Raw genomic sequence first — 26,791 nt, forward strand, 5'->3', positions numbered from 1 at the left:
GATTTTTGATCGAGCCAAGCTTTCTTCTCCATTTAAGTTGATCTTCATCCCCTTTTTGTTGTTCTTTAAAAAACCTCACCTTGATTTTTTTGCAACTTTCAATTGACACTTGGTTAGGGTTGAATCATAAAGCTTAAATGTTACGCGGGATTCAATAATATGACGTTCTTAACAGCCTTTATGGTTAGGGGTTTGCCTCTGTCCCAGACTGGTCACTTGAGAAGAACTCAACCAAAGAACTTTTAATTTACCATAGTGTTTCTGATAACAAGCACACTGCAGTTTGGTTAATTAGATTGGGACGGATATGTACAAACATACAAACAACTTTCTCAAATAAATAGAAGATGAATATAGAACGGCCATATATTCAAAATTGATAATTGAAAGAAAATCCTTAAGAGGCATAATTATTTTAATAATTATTTAAACATTTTCAAGACTTCTGCCACTTTTTCACATCATTTTGCATTTTAGCGCAATATTTTTCCAAATCCTTTTTCTGTTTCTCTTGCAATTTAATCCAATCCTTTTCCCAGTTGGTATCGCTATCGGCCCCTTTCGAATTTGATTTCCATTTCTTCACGTCTTCTTCCATTTTGGCTTTCCATGTTTCAGCTTCCTCCGTAACTGTGGCGTTGTGTTTTTCGAAATCGAACTTCCCTTCGGCTTTGGCTTGTTCTTCCCATTTTTTCTCCCATTCTTTTTTACTTTTCTCGAACTTTTCTTCCCATTCCTTTTCGAATTTTTGGAAATCGATCTTACCGGTTCCGGACTGATCAGGTTGATCGTCTACAGTCGTCACTAGAGACGAAAAGTTGATCAAAAGAGAGACGGCGACTACAAATCCTACCTTCGTTAAAGTCATGTTGTTGTTATTACTGATTCGAATTTTTGCGTGATGGTTCTAGTTATTTGGAAGGAACTTAGGGGGGTATTTGCTCGACACTAATTCATTTAGTTGACGTCAAATACTTTCCGAGAAATGTTGAAAACAACAACTTGCTGTTCAGAGTTTTTGGAGTATTGTCAGTAATATACAGGATGTTTCTGATAATTGTGTCACAAATTAAAGGGTGTGTTCTTTGGGTCAAACTCAGTCAGAGTAGGTTGAAAAATGTTATAAACATTTAGTTTCGAAGGCACGAGCGCCCCCAAACAATGGCCCCTAAAACAAAGAAATTGCCACACGTTTTGAGTAAGACATATCAGCCTGTTCATCTTGTTTAGAGAATTTCAATAGCGGGAATCGCAAACAACCCAACTTTGTTTTTACCAAAATTATATCGAAATAACGACCTAATTTGTTGTCAATTTTAACCCAACGTTCGTCAAATTCAACCCAAATATTATAGTAAAATTGAACCCAAATAAGAAGTTGCCTATTTTTAACTACAATTAGGTTGAACTAACAACATACATTTGGTTATTGGAAGAAAAAAAAACATTTTTTGGCCTGGGTAAATACGGACCCATTTTTGGATTATCAATTAACACATTTTGGGCTGAAAACAACCCAATATTTTTAAGAGTGAAGAACGTTGATGAGCCTTTATCTAGCAGTAGCAGAAGTGTACGTTTTTAAAGGTAGAAATGTGCCAAAGCTGGTAATGTAAAAGTGTTTCAGAGTGTAATAACACAAGAGATTAAAGTTAACATCGTTATGTAGAAGTTTTTTTCATGTCTTTTTCTTGGGATAAAGTAGTAGTAAGGTGGAAGTTGCTAATTTGTCTTCAAATCTTAGTTACCATTAATTAATCACCTGATAGATAAATCAAAAATATTTTATTTTCCTTGATTTAATTCTAATATACTTTATATCAAGGACTTAAAATACGTCATAATGATGTTATTTTGTGACTGGATCCAAAAACGTATTAACCTTGTTCTTAAAAATTACAATGGGGGAGGATTTCAGTGTCAGTAGGAACGAGCTAGGCATGAAAGTTTGCCGTTGAGAAACGTGTGTTTACATTTGATATTAATGACAAAGTCCTAATCACGTGGAGTTACTCCATCAATTGCTAAAGCTCGCACTGAATTTCAAAATTCCAAAATTATTCTTAACGAATATTGATGTGTCGGGAAATATATGATAGGGACCACACGAGGGACAAGTCACTCAGCACAATCCGTGTTCCTTTAAATCTGATCACGTAATCGTTAAAAGCCCTTCCCCTTGACAGCGCTAAAATGACTACGCGTAATTCTTAATCGGTGTTCAGAGAGTTTGAGAGTGATTAGCCCCTCGGGAGGACATTATTTGCACTTCCATACTGTAGGTTTGAATGTCGTTGAAGCTGATTTCTGTTCGCTTAAGCATGGCCAACTTAGATTACCGGTGGTAATTACCTCCGGTAATCTAAGTTGGCCATGCCTTAAGAAAGCCCATATAAAAAGAAACTATCGAGCCGTTAGCTCATGATATAATAAAAATTAATTTTAATATTGTTTATTAAAAATTAATCTCTAAGAACAAGTTTGAAACTTATCCTTGCGCTTGCAATTGCGTTTGATAACTATCAATGACATCTTTGATCATTTTCTGATTTCCATCATGCAGTTTGTTTTCCCACCAAGAACGAATTCAGGATACCATAAGAACGTTGAAACAAGGTAATTGCTGGCGCCATGAAGTCATACTATTCATAATATGAGGGAGGAGCCTATATTTTTGGGAATATGGAAAATGGAGTCTCCTAGGTCTAGGAGTGTTGGTATCGGTGTCAAGAACAAAACTGTTAAAATCGTTAATGATGAACTGACATATTTAAAAAGAGTGGTTATAAAGAATCTAGATTTTTCTATTAGAGAGCCTGATTTATCTGGGACAAAGTCAGTACAACGGATTTCCGAAACTTTGCCGTATAACGCCAGGGCTTAAGGCCAGAGAAGCTGAATGAGATCATATTAGCCACTTTAATTGATTTATAACCCACCGATGGCGCTAAAAACGGATTTTAAGGCGTTATCTATAACGTAGGCGGTAACGGATTTCGAAAGAAGTATGACTTCATGGTACCAGGGACAATGTTACCATTCCACGTTCTTATGGTATCCTGGACCTGAATTCGTTCTTGTTCCCACTTAAAAAATGCCTTTTTTAGTTTAATTTCAGGGTTTTTGTAACTAAATTTAAGTTGTAGGCAAAGAGGGTAGTTTAGTTAGCTTTATTTAGTTTCAGAAACGGATTTAAGTAACCTAATTTAATTGCGACGTTTATTGGGAGTTTTCGCATTTTTAAATTTTACCCCACAAAATGTTCTGCCGAAAGCCCGAAACTCACTATTTTACCCCGAAAAGCCAAAGCCGAAAGTCGTTAGAATGTTTTAGCAGACGACGCAGGAGGATTTCTACTATTTTAGAATTCGGGGTAATTCAATAAAAATTGGTCAAAATTAATTTAGGGTTAAATAGTGTTTCTCGGAAAAGTGTTCCTAACTTCATATCAGCATCAGCCGGCCCCTGACTGGTAAGTGATAATGTACATTAGTGACAGTTAAGTCTTTGTTTATGGCCATTTTTTTATTGTTATTAAAATGTTAACAGGAAAACTGTACAAAGAGTGATGGATTTTGTTAAATAATGTCTTGTTATGGTCGAACGTTTAAGTTGGTAAGTGATGACAGAAGGGGATAATAGAAGAAGGATGACACTCTGTATCCTCTTAATGCTTTAGTTATGTAACGTCATTCTTCCCAGGCTCACCCTTTTAGTTTGCTTTCCCACTCATCAAACTACAAATGGGCATCGCACCGTAAGGTGAATTCTATAATTGTTTGACACTAAATCCCCAGCAATCATCCCACAAACCTCGTCTTGACGTGGGACAAAAATGCACAAGCGCGTCTTGCCAAATATTTAAACGCTAATAGAGTAATGATGAGGGAACTATTTATCGCGCATGTGATTCGTTTTAGTAACCTTGCTCTAAATGTTCCTATGTTGGGAAGAGTGACGTTACACTTACCCCGCTTTGTGGTACACTTCTCTCGAAGTGAAGTATTATATACTTCTGGTGATGAATATATTGCAACTTGGATGTCAACAAGGCATGTAACGGATCTAAACCTTAACCTATAGAATAAATTCCCTCCTTTTCCAATATATTACTAAAGTGGATATGTTTTAACGCCTAAATATTGCTACTTTTTTCAAATTATTGCTAATTAGCTTGTTTATTGCCGCCTTTTAAACAATAGTGTTAATTTAGTTTCATTCTACCCCCAAAAGACTAAGAGGCGCACATTTAGCCACTCGTGTAACTTTGTAAGATGTCCTCGCTATAGTGAGATTTAGTTCTGCATGTGAGATTTAGGATCTATACCCTCGTAGTTGAATATTGCATATCCCGAATAGGGACTTGGCAGTACTACGTCATGCAACGTCACGCTATCTTCCACTAGGAGGAAGGGCTTATATAGCTTTCATTCTGGAAAAAAACCATAATGGCGCTGGGGCCGCTTGGGGCGGAGTTAAGCCCGAATTGCCAAGTCCCTATTATGCCTCATGAGTATCTATCCATAGTATCAGAAGGGAATAAGAGAGAAGGGAGACATTAGAGCCTGCTTTGGTAACGAGAGTCCGGCCAACCTCAAGAAAACCGCGAAAACTTTGCGCAAGTACGCAGCTTTTAACCAATTTACTGCAAAAATAGTTCTCTAAGTTCTTCACAGTATCAGGCGGCCTATTTGTCTGCTAGATTTTCATTCTCCAAAGGCTTAGGGCTGTCGATGTTTCGTTCTTGTGTAATTATAACCTCAAGTATGTATTTTATTGAAAATCATTTTTATTTTTTAATATTAATTACAGAATAATTAGTTTTCATCTATTTAATACTTTCAAATTATCTGATTTTGGTATGTTCTCAATTCCCGTGTATCTAAATCAATTGCACAGCTTGATTTCGTTTATCAACAAGAAATTCGGCCATTTTTATCTCCTTCAATGTAAAGTTGTAAACAAAACTACTGTTTATTCGTTAACCGAGACGTCACCGCTAAGACAGAAGTTAGATAGCGAATCAGTGAAGGGTAGTTGATTTGTGGTTAGTAAGACTGTTGTTACGAGTGTAAAGCATTATGGAGATATAAAGTGTGATCCTTCTCATTTATTCCCTTCTGATAGTATAGAGCTATTTCAGAGGGGGTAATGGCTACGTCACCAATGCTATTTGCCCATAGAGAAAACCTCACAAAATGTCCGCCCTACACTCAAAGGCAGGCCCAATTTTCGTAGCAGACGAAATTTTTCCCCCACTGAAATAGCTCTCCATCATCGGTATTTTTTTTATTTTGCTCTGTGTTCGAGGCAAGGCAGAAAACTACTATTTTTACCACTATCTTACTAAAAAAGTATCAAAGACGGCGTCTTTAAGTCTTAACAAGGACTATTCATAAAATGGGGTTGAGGAATAGAGCTATCTTAGTTGTTAGTTAGTACCTAGGTAAAACGTCACACGAATACACGATTGACTTGGTACTGCTTAGATTTTATGGGCAATAGCGTGGGTGACGTCACACTAAGGTTTCTGAGATAGCTCTTGAACAAAATTGCAGCGTTAATTAAAACAATTTTTTGAACTAGTTAAACTTTGCCATTTTTTCTTAGCTTTTTTAACATTTCTTGTTATTTGTTCTTTTTTGATAAACCCTCAGTTTGAAAAATTATTTCATTTTAGGGAAGATTTACAATCTCACAAACTCTCTTTACAAAATTCCGAAATGAGTTTAGTAAATCTTCAAAGGGTGGCGATTAAAGAGGTATTTGAGAAATTATTGCAATATTCCTTGTTTTAGGCAATCTGGAAGTTATTGAAACTTCGTTTTTAGGGAATGGACTGCGAAGAAGATTGTAACTATGATCACTTGAGCAAAGATGATCTAATCAATGAAGTAAAAGCTAGAGATGATCGAATTAGGGAACTGGAAGCCGAGGTATTTTTCAAAGCATAGGGGGAGCACAAAAATATTAGACCCTTTTGGGATCATAGCCAATTTTCTATGCGCAGTATAAGTTGTCGAATCTGTTGTCTCTTAATTAAAGGCAACTAAGGGGATTGGTAAAATGTCCGTCGTTATTAACCAAGAAACCCAAAGAGGACCTTTGTTACTGATCCCCCTTCTTGTGTGTCATTGTTTCCCCTTTTTCTTGCTCGCCCCTTAAAAATATGTTCAGCCAAAGAAAGTCCGAAGATTGTTTTGTAATGGAATCTCATTTTGTTTAGCGTAATATTTTAATTTCAAAAATGGCAAAAGAGAGAGTGAAAACAACATTAACGATAAATAAGCAAATAGACGAAATTGAAAGACTCAATAGGGTCATTAAAGACTTGGAATGGAGAATCAAAGATCTGATGGTATGCAACATCCTTCACTTTCATAGTCGATTGGAAAAAGGAATTATTTTAAGAATCGGAGTTATTGTTAATTGTTTAAAAAATAGGAGAAAAGTGGAATACATCAATTAGATAATAATGAATACGTGAAAACTGAACTCGTTGAAAATGATATGGAAATTAATGTCCAGGAGTTACCCCTTCCTATTGTGATGCACAGTGTCCAAGGCATACTGCATAAAGAAGATATTATTCAAAAATCACTTGTTTTTGAACCTCAATGTATTGCAGAGTTTTACAATACGAACACAGAAATTGAAATTACCTCAAAAAAATCTGAAAATATGGGGTTTATAACGCGAAATACGAATCCGTGTGTCCCGAAACCGAAATACAGTGACAGTGCGCCTTCACCTAAAATTAAGGTCGAAAACCAATTCGAATTGACTCCTGACACGAACACGGAGAGTGATTCTCCACGAGAACCTCTTGAGAACAATATGAACAGTAACGACTTCCTTCTTAAATCGCAAAGTGTCTCGACAGAGGGGGACACTGAGGATAATACAACTCCAACGCAGAAATTTCGTTCTCTTGACACAAATTTCGAAAGCGATTCACTAGAATTAGACGTAGAAAACGATCTTGATGAAAACCAATCCGAAATCGCCGTGACAGATGCAAAGAAAAGTGATAGACAGAATCAAAGTGTGGAACTGTTTGTCGATCCGAGCTCATTGAGTGTGCCAGTGCATGTTCCTGAAGTAGAACGTAACCCAATTGAACTATCAGAATTGACCCCCGTCTCTATGGAAAGCGATTTGCCCGAAGTTCCAATTGCAGTTCAACATAATAGTTCGGTGTCCAACTCGGAGACATTTGAAGATGTCGCTCCAAAGATTCCAGAGGGTAAAACCTCATCGCCTCGTTCGGAAGTTGCAGGTAAGTCATTTCTTTCTTTGATAGTCTTGAGTACCAAAATTGAGCTATCATATTTCTAAGCAACTATTTCCGCCTAATCGGGATAAAGTCTAGTCGCGTATTTCTTTTAACTGCTCGTAATACAATCCGAATGTATTTTTTTTATCACCCTCCGAAAAACGCGAATGATGGAGACACGGCCTCCCTAATCCCGCTTTAAACTTAGATGAAAACTAATCTTGGGTCGAAAGCCCCTAAGCGATGCTTATTTTCAATCGTTGCGGTTGTAAATACTTAATAACAGTGGCATGACGCCATATTGTGGCGCACTTTGTGTAGTTATACTGCTTATATTATTGAAGCGTACGCCGATTCACGTGATCAAAGCCCTTAGTTTTCTTCGACATTGCTTCTTCGTACAACTTGGCATTCTGTTCTTTTCAAGTGCGTCTACACAATTCTGCGTATTTAATGCCCTTTTTTGCAAACTTTATGTGATGAGTACATCGTTAATTCTACCGTGAAATGTTTTTCTTCATCCAGGCTAAATTAATTCAGTATCAAACTTAGTAAGGATGAAATTTATAGCGTCCCATTAAAACGCGAACCAGAAAAACCCCTAAAATGAGATTAGTGTTCCTTTGGAAGCACGCAAGAAATTAATTTGATGAAAGTCAATGCATTTACAAATTACACTAAGAAACTTCACATTTCTAGCCGCCATTTTTCAAGATGTCCGCGGATTAAAACCAATTTCTTTAACGTCCCTGCAACATTTATGCGGGACGGTTAGGCCGTGGCATTGAGTATCAATCAGGTACGACTTTTACTTAACAACACCAGGGTGCCTATTCTGTAAGCTTCGAAAGGCAGTTGTCGATGGACATCTCTCTCGGTCTTGAAAATCACAAAAAATGGTATTCTGTCAGAAGTTGTCGAACTAGATATCGACAGGGTTTCGTTTCGAGTAACCCCTCTTGCATGAGTTTTAATCTGAGAGTAAAGAGCTGCCCTTCTACATTTATCTCGCTTTGAGTTAAATAATCTGGCTCGGGAAATTATTCGGTGAGTTTTACGAAGACAACGTTCTATCAGAAGTAGAAGAAGAAGATCGAGTTGCACTCAGGGTGCCTTTTGCTAGGCAGAGAAACAAAGTGAAAACTAGATGTGACAACAGAGAGTGGGTGACAGAACGAAAGAAAATGGTAGCTTGTCTGCACGCAGCATCAGCTAGCATTTGATTCTCCGAACATCCGTTGAATTTGAAAATACGTCCTTTCCAGCCAAGGTTTCTCTTGCAATTCAATTTATGTTCATCCCCTTTTTACCTCTCCGTTTGACGAAGTCTTCACGGAGAGGTATTACACTGGACGTATGTCACCGCGTTCGCAGTTTACAAATTGGAGCAAACGTATATGCTATATCCGGAACTCGTTCACAGTTCCATTATCGTTGTTAGGGTAAAGATGTACGCGGCGATCACCTACGAGAAATGTCTAGCCTCCTAATGGCAGGGCTTCCACCAAATGTTCACGCACTTGCGGGTTTTCTTATTATTTATTTTGAATCAATCGCCTTATATACCCTAAATTTCAAAAAATTGTTAAAGAGGCATACGCTTGAATTCAAACGTCAACAATAGCTATGTTTAAAATGATTTTAGGAATTACGTTTCTTAGAATGACTAAACTAATAATAAGCTAAATTACTGACGATAAAAATAATCAATATAAATTATATTTAATTAAGAACAACGTCTCGACTCGTAGAGGTCTATTTTGGTTTCCCAACTTGTTTATAAGGTCGTTTACTGACTCATACTTTAAAAAACAATGAGTTTTCGTGTGCGATTGAATGTTAATGTATTGTAAATGATGTATGTGTCGTTTTTATATTTCATTAATAAATTTCTGTAGGGAAATTCAGGAAGAAACGTTCAACTCGGACCAAATATTCTGATCAATATAAAAGTGGTCCACACCGTCAGAAAAAGAAGGGTAACGAAGAAAAGCCCTTCAAATGTGATCGGTGTGACTATGCATGTGCGTGGAAGAATAATTTGATCAAACACCAACGCATTCACAGTGGTGAAAAACCCTTCAAATGTGATCGGTGTGACTATGTAAGTACGCAGAAGATTTCATTGATCAGACATGAACTTATTCACAGTGGTGAAATACCCTTCAAATGTGATCGGTGTGACTATGCAAGTACGTGGAAGAATAATTTGATCAGACATCAATTTATTCACAGTGGTGAAAAACCCCTCAGAATTTAATTAGTGCGAATATGCTAGTAATCGTTTGAGTATTTTGATGATACAATGGTGAAAAACGCCTCAAGTGTGATCGGTGGGACTATGTATATGCAGACAGAAGTGTCATTTGATAGTACATAAACGTAAAAGTCACATGAATGAATAGATGGATTTACATTTTAAATGTGTAGGACAATAACCATATTTCATCGTTTTGTGTAATGAATGGGCCGACACTGTGTATGTAACATTGAATCCATTAAATTTCTCCATTAGAAATTGTATTAACGGAAGCGCCGCTCATTTTCAGAGACAAGACTCTTGGGGCACAATACCCAATTGTAACACCGCCATTTTCATAACTAATTTTATATTAAATGTAATAAAATTCACATAGACGATGCAAAAATAAGCCATAATAATTTTTGGATACGTTTTTCGAATTGTTCCAAACTTGTTTCCAAACGTTTGAGGTGTTTTCTTTCGAGCGATTTCCATTTCCGTTATCAGTCCCCTCGGAGCTTTCATTAGCACATAAATTGTAGGAAGTTTCTTCAGGTTTTGATGTAGTTCTTGCTAAATGTCCTGGATCGTCATTTGCGTCTTTAATTACTTTAACTTTGTCATCAGCTCATGTACTGGATGGTTTCAACAGAGACAGGAAAATTGTCGCTAACCCTGACTTTACCGTTGAAATCAGGCTTGTTGTGTTTTCACATTGCCGCCTCTATTGTATAAGGCCGAAGCGGGCGATATTCCCCCTCTCAAAATCTAACATTTTAGTTCGCCGCTTTCTGTCGCGTGAGGCGCTTGTTTAGACAAAAATGTGACGTCATAATTTTTAAACCTGAGGCTTTTCGCGCGGCTTCAACCGTTCAACGGCAGGGCCGGTTAGCTTGTTGGGTCTCTGGGGACGTCAGTACAAGGAGTGTGCGAAGTCGGTTCGTTACCGGTTACCGTTCCTCAATTCATTAAATGGTAAGATTAATTTAAATGTTTAAAACTTGTGTGATTGTAAAATCAATGTATGGAATTGGGCAATATAGATTATAACCTAATTATTTGGTAACCTTGTCTTGCTTCGGGTTAGGGTAGCTATTATTCACATTTAACCAAGGCTTAAAATTTAGTAATTTAGTTTTAATTCAATGTTAGGATGTAATTCAAAGGAGTAATTAGTATTTGAAAAATAACTACAAAATGGTGAAATGCGCCGCACCAGATTGCCATCAGAAGGGAAGGAAGAGACTTTGTGATAATGTAGGCATTAAAGGTTCCGATCAATTTCAAGGCCAGTTATAACCAACGAAGGTCGAGGAGAACTGCAGTTATTGTCTTGACAAATTCTATAAAAATGATATTAATGAGAATGGGGAAGCTAACTGTTACTGACAACACGGTAGTAACAATAAAATGATATCAATTTCAACCGCCATGATCGGAGGATACATTGTTCGGATTGCTGAAGAAAATTCCGAGTGCTGGGATTGCGTCAATAAAGTTATTACTGCAGCATCTAATTCACCACAACACGCGCTTGTAAGTGCAGAGGATCGAGGAGGGCTTAAATATCCCACGAGACTGTTGATTGCTTTATTAGCTAGTGTCGTTGAATTTGTTGAGTTGTCTTTACATTTATTCCCACGAAGCCATGTTCTAGAGAGTTACATGGATATTTTATTGCCTTATTTCTGTCAACCATTACAGTGCAACTGTGGCAATATAAAATTTGCAAAGGTATTGTTAGAAAAGTTTTTAAGACCTCTTTTAAATAATTATGCTAAAGATATTACTGACCAATACGGAGCTTTTAAGAAATTAAATTCAAAACCTTTATCCAGAAAAGTAATCAAAGTTTAAAATGTACTCTTATAAAACAAAATAAAAATTGTCACTCTTATAAATAAAAATAAAAATTGTTACTCTTATAAAACAAAATAAAAATTGTCACTGTTATAAATCAAAATAAAAATTGTCACTTTATAAATAAAAATAAAAATTCTTGTTACTTTTATAAAACAAAATAAAATCTTTTAAAACTACTCTGTTTATATTTAGTTTTCTAATTCCTAGAGAAGATAAGCCAAAAACTTATATAATTCGTCATTCTTGCAAAGGAACCATTACAAGACTTTGAATTTACGCGCCATTTAATTTTTTAAATTCTTTCCAAACGAGCTCCGTCTATCGGAGAAGTGAGGTTTCATCCCCCCCGCGAATGTTCCCTACCTCGGGAGCCGCCCGCTCCGGCCTTATACAATAGAGGCGGCAATGGTTTTCAGTATTTATTAGGTTTATCACGTATAGAGGTTTAATGGCAGAATTTTACTGTTTGTTCATATTGTCAAGTTTATTTATCATACATTTATTGGGTTAAGTTTGCAATTTGATGATTCTGTATATGAACTAAACAATGAAAGCTTTTTTCTACCTTAAAAAACATGTTTTTAATTCATTTCAATTAGAACGAAAGAGTTGCAATTAACGAGGTGTTTATCCAATTTGTCTGGGCACATACCAGCTTGTTTCGGAACGGGTTTACTGTTTTTGTCGACGTCACAATAAATACGTTCAGTGAAAGGTACCAAAGATTTCGATTCAGTATAATACATAAGATTGGTTTATCTCACTGAACGCAGCCAAAACGTCACTTTAAAAATTCGTTTATTTGTTATGTCGTCTGCAAGAAATTTAAAATTACTGCTCAGGGCACGCTAAGGCCCGGAGATATTTTTATTATAAGAAATTTATCTACCCAAACAGTTCAAGTGTTCGTAAAAACCTTTCTTGGCGAGCTAAATTATTATTTAAACCGGTGAAAGACAAGAACTTAACTTTGGGCTAAAGTCGTTTACAAGGGAAGGAATCCAGTTTCCCGGAGGGACCTAACCACGATGGGAAACCCAGACAAACCAAACCAAACCGAACTGAACTGAACTAAAATAAAAACAGTAAAATTTGACCTTCTAGGATTTCAAGAAACACCTATTAGTATCTTTATACTAAATTTCAGGGTAATTCACCGTGGGGGGGGGGGCGGAGATTTAAGGTTTTTGTTTTTCTGCGCAAAAACCTGTATTTTAATTAGCTCTGTATTGTAATTATTTTTTTATTAGAACGAGTAATTTGTGAGTGAAGACATATGAATTGATTTCATCGCAAAATACCTACTTTTACAAAAATATTAAGTTTGCTTTTGAAAATTGTTATAGTAGTTTTTGCGGTCCAAGTCTGGCAGAATCTCCGATATTTTCTCGACATGATACTTCCAGAGAACCACAGTTCACTACACAGCAGTGACAGCAGTCTTCAGCACACTTCCTCTGGTTCAAAACCAGTTTATTAATTGCTTGGACTAGTTTTAAAATTCAAGAAGGGAGGGTTACTGGTCCTCAGGACCAGTTTATTAATTAAGAACAAAGGTGGGGCCAGTCCAGAAACCAGGTTATTATTTCGGACACTAGGGGGTTCACTGGTCCCAAGCAGCGTGGGAAATATGGCGGTGGCATAGAGTGAATGACCAGTTTAAAAATTGCCAGGACCAGTTTAAAAATTGCCTGGACCCGTTTAAAAATTAAATCGGAGGGGGTCAGTGGTGTACTTGACCACTAGTACCAGGAACAATTTCCGCAACGACGCATACCAAATCGTCGTACGTTCGAGGCTGTTGACAGGCGCTTGAGGGACATCGGACAAGTACAACCCAACAACGTTCGAGAGCGAGACATTCCAGAAGACATGGAGGAAATCGAGGAAGACGTCCTTGCCATGTTCGATGAGGACCCCTCGACAAGTACCAGACAAGTTGGACGACAATTACATGTTAATCACGTTTTGGTCTGGCGAATTCTCCGCGGACATCAGTTTCACCCGTATCATATTCAAAAGGTGCAAGCTCTTAACCCGGCAGATTATCCAAGACGCATCGACTTTTGCGAGTGGTTTTTGGCCAGAGTAGAGGACAATCAATTTCCACGGGTCCTTTTAGTAACCGACGAGGCACATTTTTCCCGGGATGGAATTCTGAACTATCACAACCACCACGAATGGCGCCAATTAAACCCACACGCAACTAGTGTTAGAAGTCACCAACAGCAATTTTCTTTAAACGTATGGTGCGGCATTGTCGGTAATCATTTACTAGGTCCGCATTTTCTTCCACCCAGACTAAATGGTGAAGCATATCTCACGTTCTTAAGAGACACTTTACCTGAACTACTCGAGGACATACCGTTAGCATTACTTCGTGACATGTGGTTTACGCACGACGGGGCACCCCCACATTTCAGCCGTGCAGTTAGAGAACATCTTAATGCTACGTTTAATTTGAGGTGGATTGGGCGTGGAGGACCAGTTGCGTGGCCAGCCAGATCTCCGGATTTAAATCCGTGCGATTTCTATCTTTGGGGTCATCTCAAAGACATCGTGTACAAGAATGAAGTCCGTGATGAGGAAGACTTGCGAAGACGAATTATTGAAGGTTGTCAAACAATCAGGAACATGCCAGGAATCTTCCAACATGTCCAAGAATCTTTCGAAAGACGGGTTCATGTTTGTCTTAACGCCGGAGGTGGACATTTTGAACAATACCTGTAACGTCCATGTTAACTTGTTAAGAATAAAAGTAATACCAACCGAAAGGTACCATGATACTTTGAATTTACTTTACTAGAGTAGGCATACTTCTACTCATTTAATACACTTCTGCCAGGTGAAAGTTCAATAACGATGTTAGAGGGAAACTATTGAAATTGTCTCATTATTTCTAAACAAGTTGATAAGGCTGAATTTGTTTTAGTCTACATTTTCGAATATTTTCTTGTTTTAGGGGCCAATGTTTGGGGGGCCATATCTTCGTTGCAAATTCTTGTACACCCCATGTTCTTTGACACTTTCCACTCAGTTTGACCCAAAGAACACGCCCCTTGATTTATGGCAGACTTATCAGAAACACCCTGTATAATATATATTATACAGTGTTATGATTTCTTATTAGTGACACAAGATTACAAGTTTAATTGAATGCTGTAAGTTAATATTAGTTTTAACCTTGGTAGAAGTTAAAACGTTGAAAAGTATGATACAATATAATGACAATTAATTGTTGAATTATGCCACAAGCGTAGTAGTGTACATACAAAGTTTGTCGTTGCCTTAGGTCATCATCGAAGGCCAAAGACCATTACTTCGTTCCGCTTATTGGGTAGATTTCCTTTCCCCAATTTACATAGAAACAAGATGGTCAAGCCCATAATTAAAGTACATCGTAGCAATCCCTACTACACATATATATACTTCTAGCATAAGCGGATAATAACAATAAGTGGCACATTTGGGGAAAATCCACAATGGTAGTTTGTTTAGGAGATATTTTCGCAATCGCGAATCCCGGAACCAGAATAATGGCATTACGGAACCGGAATATTTAGCAGCCCTACTTAATTTCGTAAAATATTGTGTAAATATTTTCTACAGATAAGTTTATAACAGTTTAAAAAAAGTTCTAATCCTAACTATATCCAAATAATCCAGCACCAGACGTGCGCTCATTGGCGTATCAGTGATGTACATCTGGTTGATATGCGCGTGTACGGGACCTTTAAAACAAGATGTCCCGGGCTCAGAAATGTTTTCGGAAAGGCCCATTGTGTCCCTGCTGGAGTTTTTTTTTCATTTTTTCAATCTTTGAAGTCACACAGAACACAGATCTTCCCATTCCAAAGACTAATAACTAGACAAACGGATATACAACACGCCATTCATGTTTTGGATATAAAATTTCAATTATGGTTTTAAAATATAATTATATCTTCAAAAAATCATTAAAAATTCAAGAAGGCACATTTCAACATAAGGAATCAGAATAAAAAATAATTGGTTTTTGTCAATAATGTCCATTTAAAGAAAAATTATTTTCAATTGAGATTGATTTTTTTTTCATTCAATGGATCTGAAATTTTTAAAAATTTGGTCGTGAAAGTGTTTTCTGTTAAAACTCACGATGAGGCCAATGAAGTTTCACGGATTAAAACTCGAAAAAACGTCTGAAGTTATATCTTGAAAAGACTTCAACAAAAAACGCTAAAATCGCCATAGATTGTCCAAAAATATAAATTTCGAAAACGGGTTTAAGCGTTTTATAAATCATTTTAGAAACCGTCGGTTGATTATTTCGTTCCGTCAAGAGCTTATTAGTATGATATTTAGTAAAGATCTTATTCCTCATTTGTTGACTGGTTTCAAAGAATCTCAAAATTCTGCAAAACAATATGTTAGTACGTGACATAACTAGGCCCATGCGTGTAGCGAAGCGAGAATATTTTCATTAATCAATTTAGTTCGCCGTGGTTTACGCTTGGGGGCGCTTATATTACCGTAAAATAAACAAAGTTCAACTCCGTGACCCTGTCGACTGCTTAAGTATTTGGGCCAAGGTCGCGGATTGTAAGTATACGTTTTTATTACTCTTACTGAATTATTTTAATTGAAAAAATTTATTTTGTTGTCATCAATACAATCTAACCGAAAGATTCAATAAAAAATGAATAGCCCCAAGCACATTGGTATCGTTCCTTTTAACCGAATTCCCAATGGACCGAAATCCCATTCGACCGAATATCCCGCAATGATTTTAGATTTCCAGCCCAATGGCTATATTCCCGATGGACCGAAATTCCAATCGTCCGAATATGCCCCTAAAAAATACATCAATATAACTTGAAACACTGTAGCCGTCAGCGATTCGGTGGTGAAGTGGATACGGTGTTGGACTGCGAAGCTATAGGTTGTTGGTTCGAATTTCCGAAAGGTATGTTAATAATATTAAAAGTAAATATTTCGTGATACTAATTAAAACGCTCATTTTCATTCCTTTCAAGGCAAGATATAAATAGAATTAATAAACAAATTGTGCTTAAAATGAAGTACAGTCTTAATGGTAGTTCCATCAATGTCTTTAAGTTTTAAATTAAAATTTTAATATTTTGGTTACGGGTAGGTTAGGTTAGGTTAGGTTAGGTTAGGTTAGGTTAGGTTAGGTTAATTTAGGTTAGGTTAGGTTAGGTTAACCGTAGGTAAAACGTACTTAAAGTAAGTTCAATAATATAGTTTCAACTCATATTTATTTCAACGAAAATAAATGATGTTAACATGTAATTTTTAGTTTTCAGGAAGTGTTAGGTTGACAGCAATTGTTTCAAGAAGACCTTTAGCGATGTCTTCTTTGCTTTTCATGGGGTTTTTGTTTTCTTCATGATAATTATTTATTGCATTTTGGTATCTTTTGTTAAATTCCGCATACTTCTTCAAAATTGGATGGACAATGCAAAACCACACACTAGGTCTTCTTCCAGTTGAATAGAATTTCGGTCTAATGGGACTATATTATAAATAAAATCGCACCTTTGGCTACGTTCGGTCGAATGGGACCCCAAAAAAAACCCCTTCTGTCGAATGGGAATTCGGTTCAATGGGACCAAAGCAAAACATTTACGTTAATTTTAGGATGAAACTTTTCTCTATCAAAAAATTTTTATGACTGACCCTAAAATATCAACGATAATTTAAGGAAGACCCCTGTCACAACGGTAATATAAGCGCCATCTCGTACACATATATGTTGAAAATATTTTCCTTAACAAACTGGATATTTCCCCATTTAAATTTGACATGCATGGGCCTCGTTCATTTCGGAGGCTACGCATAAATAATGTTTTTTTTTTGAAGGATTTTAATGAATACTGCATGGTATTAATTGATGAACTTACATGTAATTGGCGTGTTCCAAAACGACTCGAGGGGTTTGTTTGTAAAACAGCATAGAGTAGAACGATGGGAAGTATGTCTCAGTCCCCAAGTAACAAGAACACTTTGAAAGCCTTCGTAATTGAATTAAGTATATCAAATAGTCGTTGTCGTGAATAATAGCGTGTTTGCCGCAGATAAAGTCTCTGTCTAATGTTCGAGATGGGAATGGTTTCAATTTTCCATACAACTTAGTAAACAAGGTATCGTTTTGTTCCATGCGTTCCTAATAAGCAAACACAAATAATTTGAGATACGTAGACTTAAATGATCGGTTTTAAGTTTCGATGAATTTACACGATGCTGCAATGAGGGTTAATAATTAATTAAAACAGTTTTCGCACTTTTATACATACACCGCAACTGAACTGAGGATGTAGAATTTTCATAAAAAAGTTAATATTCACTATTAACTTATCCAGAAGTTTATGACTTCTTATCCTGGGAAGTATAGGACTCTAACCATATCCGGAACCATCTCTGTTAGCCAACTTCTTATTAGGTCCGATCACCGCGCCACCTACGGCATTTCCCTCATTTTGAGTTGGCAGACTGATTTGCGCGCCAGCAGCAGGAAAGTAACGAAACTTTAAGGTGTGTCCTGTGGTTTGAGGTAACGAATCAGAAACGGTGACAAGAACAGCTGTTAATAGAGTTTGCTAGAAATTCCGGTCAAACTAGTGTGGGGTCCTAGGCCCACGGATTGTAATGGAGTTCAAGCCAGACGGCTTTTCAACGATAGGCGCTGAAGAAGTTTTGAACACGCCCCACAGTTTGAGTGCCACAGCCTCTCGGCGTGGGATTTTTTCAGTAGATTAGATAGTTTTCCTAGTGGGGAGGAAACTTTCGACCCTCTTTTACGAGTGCCATAGGCAATTTTGACTTGCAGGGATGGATACTATATAATGCCTTAGTGTCCAATACTTCCCAGGATAAGAAGTCATCAACTTCTGACTTATCTAAAAATTCAGTTTCAAAAGGCCTAAAATTGAAACTGGTTTTATGGTGAGGGCTTACCTCCCTCTCTTCGCTCACTCACTTAATAATGGATTTTTAAAAGACACTCACTTTTGCTTTGGTTAAAGCTGGTGATTCTTCTGCTGTTATTGGCACAAGTTTTTCATTCGATAAGACATCCTCAATAGAGTCGATGTATTTTGATATGTCTGTTAATAATTCGCTTTTCAAGTTGCCGTTATAAGCTTTCATTATGATACTGCACATTAGAATCCAACTGCCGACAAATATTCGAGTGGCAAAGTAAATTGATGGTAAATCTCCTCCTGTAGATAAATGAGCAAACCAAAATATTATTATTCACCCTAAACAAAGAGGTAAATTCACGTGAAATGTTATTTGCTTCTCTTGTCCCAGTTAACGGTGTCAAGGGAACAGCGTTGCAGAAAATAGCGAAGCATAGATAGATCGTAGATGTAAAAAAGTAGTAAAAATTATGAAATTGTTACAGTTATCGAGGCTATAGCGCATATTTCACTAATTTCAATTAGCCCCGAGAAAATGGTCCTTTTCATTGGCTTATGTAAACATTCCAATTCTATATTTAACAAGTTGGGAAACCAAAATAAACCTCTCAGAGTCGAGACGCAATTACGAGGTTTTTCTTAAATAATTAAATAAATATAATTGATATTAATTATTTTAATCGTCATTAATTTAGCTTATTTATAGTTAAATCGTTTTAAGAAACTTTATTCCTAAAATCGTTTTAAACGTAGCTATTGTTGACGTTTGAATTCAAGCACGGAGTGTTTATCGTTATACGGAGGGGCAAAGCATAACGAAAAGGTTTCCCACCACTGTCGCTTTGCGCAGTTGGCTGTACCGGAAACCAGGGCCTGTCAAGGTCATAGTCATTGGTTTTTTTTTTTTTGCTCTGTTGCCGGGGTAGGCTAGGACTTTAAAAATGGCGCGCGTCAGAGTTTCGGAAAGTTGCGGAGATTTGTTTGTATTGAGGAGAAATGATTTATGTAAGGAACATTTATACACCGGAAAGTAAGAAATTTTATTAGAAGCATTATAACGCACGGTAAATATTATTAACTTAAATTTGTACTTTTAAAATGTACTTATTAAGATCTTATTTGTGTTAAGCCTTGGTTAATACAATTTACATTATAATATAGGAAATCTTCCCTAAAACTGAAACAGGACAAATTAAAGGATATAAATTTAATCAGAGCTGTGCTAATTAATTAGTTAGCTAATTGAATTTCTAATTAATTAGCATAATTTACTAATTGAAAATGGTAATTGTATTTTAATTACCTTAGTGCTAATTGAGAAGTAATTCTAATTAATTAGTATGAATCGGAAAGGTAATTATCTAATTAAAATTTAATTAGATTTAGGATTAACTAAATAGCTAATTGAATTTTCAATTAATCTTTTACGCCAATTTGTTGTAAAAAAATCGAGGAATTAACTCTTGATTCATCTATTTGCATATGAAAAAGCCTTATTATATCGATGAGGAAACCTTAGTGCTACTCTAAATTTTTCAGCTCCTCAAACATGAGAGAATACTAGTACTAGTAGAAAATTTCGTAGTTCGCAACTGCCCCAATTCGAAATTTCGACTGTTTTACCTACTCGAATTAATAGCAGTGCGCATGTATTTACTACTCAGGGGTCCATTATAGGAACTGTGGGAAGAAAATGAAGAAATGAGACAAATTTTAACATGACGGAAGGCTCGAGGCTTGTCTCATTTTTCGAGAATAATTCATGGCTTCCGTACCCGTTTTTCAATGACATTAAAACATTAAACTTTGCATTACCAAAGTACTAAATCCATGGGCACTTTTAAACTTTTATGCTTACTTATGGTCTCTTTTATACCTTAATTAGACAAGTAATTAATTAGAAATTAGTAATTCTAATTAATTAGTTTGATAAATAAATGCCTAATTTCTAATTGAATTGAATTAGTTTCTATGTCTAATTGCTAATTGGCTAATTAATTAGTTCATAAATATTTCCCTAATTGCTAATTCTAATTCAATTAGTTGTCAGCTAATTAGCACAGCTCTGTAAATTTTTATGGTATTAAGGAGGACCAATACGAGACGCCTGAGATAATTATAGTTGAAGAATATGTAGAAAATGTTGTACCTCATATTACCATGAGTTAATAATATGTTAGCTCCCTATAAGTTACTCAGGCAATTCATTTTTATACTCCAGCGTTTTCTCCCGCGCCGCCGGCTTCCCAATTATATGCGACGCTCTGCGGCCGCCACGGGAACGAAAATCTTATTTACGCTTCTTTCCGGTTTTTCCCCGGAAGCGCGTGTAGTGGAATCTAGCCAATGATATCGGAGCTATTTAAGCAGCCGAATATTTCGCTCAGTAGCCTCGGTTAAGAAAACAGTTAAGAGATCAGTGGATTGGATTTAGCTCAGTTGTATAATTTTCTGGTTTCAAGTCACAATAACAACTCATATCTTTATCATTCTTTATCAATATCGGCAAATTTCATAGAGTTCCTGCATTTTTTATCTCAGTACTGAAACAAACGCCATGATTTAATGTTAAATTGTTAAAACGTAAACATTCACGACTAAAACACTCCCTTGGTGAAAAAGCAGCCGACGACTCGAGGTCAAGGAGCCGTACGAGCGGGATTTTTGTTCGACATGAGAGAGCGCAACATTCGGATTTTTTCCCGCGCGGGCGAAATGAGAAGAAATCGCTGGATACATTACGCCTATGGAGCCTGAGTAACTTATAGGGAGCTAACACATTATTCACTCATGATATTACTGATGGAGGTTTCTCCGATACGATAAATAGTTCTGTTGAAAATATAAATTGTAAAGTAGGTAATAGTTCTGGGAAAAAAAGAAAAACTGTAATTCCGTCTGAAGAACTAATTAGTAAATTAAACAGTTAAACAATTTTGCGATATCAATTTCAAGTAATTAATGTAATTAATATCATGCAGATTTGACTACTAAAACATTCAAGGATTTTATTAACCAAAGCTTCAAGAAATTGCAAGCTTTGGGTATACCAGATAAATCGGATAGTTGCACAATACAAGTAATGGAAGAATTGATAGCAGTGGGTGTTGGTGAAAAAGCGACGATGTGGGAGACTGGATTTCAGACGTTTAATTTGGAATTAGCGAAATTAAAAACATCAAAATCCTTTTGGGACGTTGGCCTAGAGATTCTTTCAAATGAAGACTTTTTATCGGATGCTATTACATACATCGCTTCAATTGCCCCACCAGTTAGGATCGTAATTATTTTTCCCATTTCTGAGTTAATATTGAAATGCCCTCTTTGCTTGCAGATATTTATATGCTTACCAATTTTGTGTAAGAAGGCTATTTCAGCTAGATTTGCACATAATTTGCTAAGTTGTGTGCATTGTGATATGGTGAAAAATGAGGTTTCTTTCCAAGAATTAGCCCCAGCAATAAATAAACAACTACTTGAATTACCTGCAAATGGAAGTAAAACTGAAATTAACGATGTTAGGGATAAACAAATTCTTTACTACGTAGCTGGTGCCACTATCAAATGTGTGTGCAAATCTCTGCCCTATCAATGGTGCTTACTTTCAGCATTTGCAATTAAAGGATCTCTTGATATCTTCCTTAATTTTCATTTCATCTAAAATTAAACTAACATATCTCTGATGTTCTTGAGGGCACAAATGATAGAGCTTGTCTTTAGCTTTTTCAAAAGACATGTTGCTGAAGCCCGGAGTCAAACCTTTGTGGCTAGAGTGGTTATACAAAGTCCTCTTTGATGGTAGTTGTAAGACATCACTAGATTGAAAAATTTGTATGTTGCAGGAGACTTTCGATAGAAATGAATGCACCACTGTAACACTTTTGGGTGCCAACTGCGCATGCGCTTGTTCTTGGCTTTAAGCGCTGATAATTGTTGCTCAATGAATAAGCGCTGAAAAGAATTCTTGGGTAGCACTTTTTTCTGTTGGTCAAGCAAAGTTGCTAAAAAATTCGTGTCATCCGATTTCAGTTTCTCTCCATATTTCTTAAGCTGAATTTTCAATCTGGCTTTCATAAGGTTCGACTTCATTTTCAGATGCGAATTTACTACTGCTGGTTCCTTTATCTTCTTTATTAGTAGTCCTCTCGGCATATAGCTAATTCGACTTTCACCATTCTCTTGTTTGCTCCTAATTACACCTTTTATCAGTGACCTCCTGTACTTGAAACAGTTTTCGCATAAATCACGGGTGTCGGGACTCTTTCCAAATTTTTTTAACACTTTTTGTGAAACAATTTGGCAGTCACTTGCAGAGGCGGACTGGCAAGCTGCACAGCCATCTGCCACCGTTTTGAAAAGGGCCCCCAAGCCGATCCCTAAAATGAGAGGGGAGTATGTCGTTATAATGCAGACGGCCGTCGAGAGAGGAGGGCAGTTCGGTCCTTTTTCCCGGGCCCGTACCTCTCGGGGGCCCGGCCGGGCCTCGACCTTGGTTAATTCTAGTGGATAATGGTTGTAAAAATATAAATATAAAGCTTAAAAATTAATTTATCTTCAACTAAACAGTAAAATTCAAAAAGTGATGAAGAGTAGTAGTTTTAAAACTTTAGCCTTCTCTTAATGTGCTCTCAATCCCTTGTTTTCCCCTATTCTCACTAAGCATGAAAGTAAAATATAAACGGAGGTTTAAGTTTTGTTTCTCTTGCGATAGGCCACGGAAAAGCTTCAACATCTTCTGTGCCGTCGAGAGAGGGGGGCAATTTGGTCCATTTTCCCGGGGCCCGTACCTCTCGGGAGGTGTAACTCGTTTCAGCATTTCTCGGAAGTGCAGTTCTCGAAATAGCAATCGCGATTCCAAAAAAACAGTGATGTTAATCAAAACTGCTCTTCAAGAAATAGCAGCTGCTGTTTTAGAAATAGTGGCTGCTCTTTTGGTAAATAGCAGTGTTTGTCTTGAGTTTTGAGCGTTTCTTAACAATACAGTTATGTTCGTTGGTTTTTTATGTTAGTTTATTCAGTGATCATTTAATCAGTAATGTGACCTAATTTTTTAAAAAGGGCATATTATTATTTGGGAAGTCAATGAAGATAAACACAATATTTTGGAAAAGGCATATTATTATTTGGGAAGTCAATGAAGAAAAACAAAAATATTTTGGAAAAGGCGTAACATTGTTACACTATTTCCAAAATATAACTAACCTAACTCAAACCAAAAGAAAAAAACCCTTAAAATCCCAACCCAACCCAACCTGACCTGACATAATACTATTGAGTTCAAATAATCAATTTTAACCAAACCAAATTATCCGTATCTAACCTAGTTCTATTTGAGTTCATATAACCCAGCCTACACCATAATAAATAACTATAGTTTTTCGCATCCCTGTTTTTCTGCTCTTTTGAGAACTGCTGTAACGGTACGCCGCGTTTACGAGAACAACTGTATCGGTAACTGCTGTAACGGGTAAACTGTCATTTCGGGAAAACTGCTATTTAGGGAACCACTAGTTTGGAATCCGCTCATACGGGAACCGCTCATGTGAGGGCTTCCCCCTCTCGGGGGCCCGGCCGAGTCTCGACCTTGGTTAATTCTAGTGGGTAATGGTTGTGAAAATATATATGTAAATATAAATATAAAACTTAAAAATATATTCAACTAGAGCTTAAACAGTAAAAATCAAAAAGTGATGAAAAGTAGTAGTTTTATAACTTGAGCCTACTCTTAATGTGCTCTTAGTCCCTTATTTTCCCCTTTTTTCACTAAGTGAAAGTAAAATATAAACCGATTTTAAGTTTTGATTCTCGCGGGATAGGCCAAGGTATAAAAGTAGAGTCAAAAACAATAAGACTACAAAACGATCTCTTTCCGCTTTATAAATTATTAAATGAACATTATCTTATGAGATGCCATTTACCAATGTCCGATTTATGGATACGTAACTATTTTGAGTTAGTGAAGGACCAATTTTGAAATATGCAAACCCCGAAAAGGAGGGCCCCCATTGACTGGGGCCCCACTGCCAGTGGCAGTTGGGGCCCTATGGCCAGTCCGCCCCTGGTCACTTGCATGGATTGCGTTAGTAAATTTATTCTTTACCCCTTTCATCTTGACTTTGCTGTCGAACATATCTACAATTTCCTTGTTGAAAATTCCGCAACCTAAAGTAAAGGAATCTACAACTTCTATCAAGGTAAACAATGATGTTACGCTCTTGATATCGTGTAATGAATCTCTTACAAAGGGCATTTTAGAAACGTCTTTTCCATATATTTTAAGAATGCCTCTCTCATTTTGGTTTTTTATTGTAAATGTCTTGATAACGAAGCAATTTTCTAAATCCAATTTTGAGAACATAAGGCTATCATCCAAAGTAGTGACTAACCAGCCATTGGGTATTGGATTATCTCCAAAAGATATGGTTAAATGTTCTGTGTATATTTTCTCATTATTAACTTTAGGCTGGAAGGTTGCGTTATTTTCAAGAGTTTGATTTTTGGCAGAAAATGATACATCCATAATGCTATCATCTAAATTAGTACTTAAAGCTTCTGTAGCAATTTGTCTTGTGTTAATTGAAACGGAATCTTCTGAGGTTGTACCCGTTTTTGATAAAAGGCTATATAAAATGGTTTCGCTACTTTGATCTGATTGGTTTGCTAGGGAAACTTCAGATTCCACTTCAGTAAAATTTAATTCAGTTGAATTTGCATCAGATATATCAAAATATTTGAGCAACTTTTCTTTTTCTGACACTGGTATAGCTTACAAAGTTTGGCTCGTGCCCTGGTTTCAGTGGAGTACTCGTTGCAATTTCATTCTAAATATATCAATGGTGAAATTCCAAAAAGATGCTTTTACAATTAAAAGGTTCAATAACATACCATAAACAATATTTCATTAGTTTTACTAGGTATTGCTAGCATTTCAGGAGTTTCTATTGATAATAGGCGCACTACTGTCTGAGAATCTTTCGATGTTTTTAATGTGGGTATCTGGTCTTCATTTGATATTTCACATTCCAAGCCTTGGGTGTTTTGGGTTGAAATTTCATTCACATCTGAAGAAATATCAGCATTCTGATACTAATATTCAAATTAATAATTAGCTACGGCATTTTCAATTTGAAAAACTTAACTTTAAAACTCACCATTAATCGAAGACTATCCAGTGTTTCTTCTAAAGGTAAGGGATCAGGGTTCTCGTCTGCGGGTCCATGACCCCCCACAAAATGAGTAGAGCAAATATAATACGTGGATTTCTGAATTTTTTCAATAGTAATCCGATCATCGAAACGTCCACAAGCAGAAATCCATCTTTTACATTTTTCAAGATTAAGCCTAGGCCTCGGAAACGGAAAATAGCTAACATCTACGCTCTTAGGCCTTGATTTGACATAATTTTCCCTATTCCAACACAAAGAATACACGCATTGCTTTTTACCTCTCCGTGTGACGTAGTCCAGGAGAGGTTCTGTAACGGCCGTGTCTGTGTGTCTGTCTGTCTGTCTGTCCGTTGTTACACCCACGTGACCGCGTTCGCAGTTTGCGTATCGGAGCAAACGTGTTCGCTTTCACAGTCACGGAAATGGCTCCTCTACTTGAGTTCTCACACCACCATCTTCTGGTCTTTGTCCATCCCACAAGGACACCAGTCTGTTCTTACTGGCTTCTAATCACCACCATCTTTTGGTCTTCGTCCATCCCACACGGACACCAGTCTGTTCTTACTGGCTTCTAATCACCACCAGCTTCTGTTCTTTGTCAATCCCACATTGACACCAGTCTGCACTTACACTGGCTTCTAACACCACCATACACTGGTCTTCCGTCTATTCCACATAGACACCAATCTGTATCATTGGCTTCTACTCCATTATCATCGTTTGGTTTTAGGATATACGCGGCGATCAGCTAGGGTTACGTGAAACGTCTAGCCTCCCTAAGGTGGGATCGCCACCAAAGGTTTTCGCAATTGCGCTTTTTCCTTACTATTATAATGGAAACGAATCGTATATATACCCCAAAATTTGAAGAAAGCGGGCAAGAGGGGTACCCTTCACTTTAAACGTCAATATTAGCAAAGTTTGAGATGATAATAGGTAAAACTTTATTTTAAACCATTTAACTATTATTAATGTTAATTATTGAAGATAAAAATAATTAAAAATAATTATATTTATTTAAATTTTTAAGATAAACCTCTCGTGCAAAGAGAGATTATCATTGCCTCCTATATCTACCAAGGCCCGTGCATGCAATATATTTCCTTCATTGCCTCCTATATCTATCAAGGCCCGTGCATTGTGATATATTTCATTCATTGCCTCCTATATCTATCAAGGCCCGTACATTGTGATATATTTCATTCATTGCCTCCTATATCTATCAAGGCCCGTGCATTTCGATATACTTTTCAAAACAACAACCAAAATGGGAAGCTCCTCTCAGAAACATAATAATTTCTTTTCTCTGTATGAATAATATTGC

The 26,791-nt window shown here is 36.7% G+C and overlaps 1 protein-coding gene and 2 long non-coding RNA genes across 10 annotated transcripts; 1 reads left to right on the forward strand and 2 right to left on the reverse strand.

Moving 5' to 3' along the window:
* The first annotated feature begins 3,395 nt into the window (after positions 1-3,395).
* On the forward strand, positions 3,396-9,976 carry LOC149679395 (uncharacterized). 8 transcript variants are annotated; one of them, XM_089835056.1, is made up of 9 exons: positions 3,426-3,472; positions 3,550-3,615; positions 4,407-4,622; positions 4,677-4,764; positions 5,681-5,762; positions 5,832-5,936; positions 6,227-6,358; positions 6,445-7,279; positions 9,175-9,976. In XM_089835056.1, the coding sequence occupies exons 5-9, from the start codon at positions 5,724-5,726 to the stop codon at positions 9,534-9,536; spliced, it is 1,473 nt and encodes a 490-aa protein (XP_089691182.1). In that variant the 5' UTR covers positions 3,426-3,472; positions 3,550-3,615; positions 4,407-4,622; positions 4,677-4,764; positions 5,681-5,723; the 3' UTR covers positions 9,537-9,976. The 8 variants fall into 8 exon arrangements, 7 of the variants coding, with proteins under 7 accessions (XP_089691178.1, XP_089691180.1, XP_089691182.1 ...); XM_089835057.1 differs by having other exon boundaries at positions 4,683-4,764; XM_089835055.1 differs by having other exon boundaries at positions 4,703-4,764.
* An 8,163-nt stretch (positions 9,977-18,139) lies between these two features.
* On the reverse strand, positions 18,140-21,830 carry LOC149679396 (uncharacterized). Its single transcript, XR_016365916.1, has 3 exons — positions 21,652-21,830; positions 18,387-18,601; positions 18,140-18,277 (listed from the first exon to the last, which is right to left on the reverse strand). It is a non-coding gene; the product is annotated as an uncharacterized LOC149679396 (long non-coding RNA).
* A 3,189-nt stretch (positions 21,831-25,019) lies between these two features.
* On the reverse strand, positions 25,020-25,864 carry LOC149679397 (uncharacterized). Its single transcript, XR_016365917.1, has 3 exons — positions 25,453-25,864; positions 25,187-25,387; positions 25,020-25,122 (listed from the first exon to the last, which is right to left on the reverse strand). It is a non-coding gene; the product is annotated as an uncharacterized LOC149679397 (long non-coding RNA).
* Positions 25,865-26,791: the final 927 nt, after the last annotated feature.

This window comes from Phalangium opilio, unplaced genomic scaffold (assembly GCF_054372755.1).
Source record: "Phalangium opilio isolate 3A_F unplaced genomic scaffold, DU_Popi_V2 ptg000041l_1, whole genome shotgun sequence".
Taxonomy (NCBI): Eukaryota; Metazoa; Arthropoda; class Arachnida; order Opiliones; family Phalangiidae; genus Phalangium; species Phalangium opilio.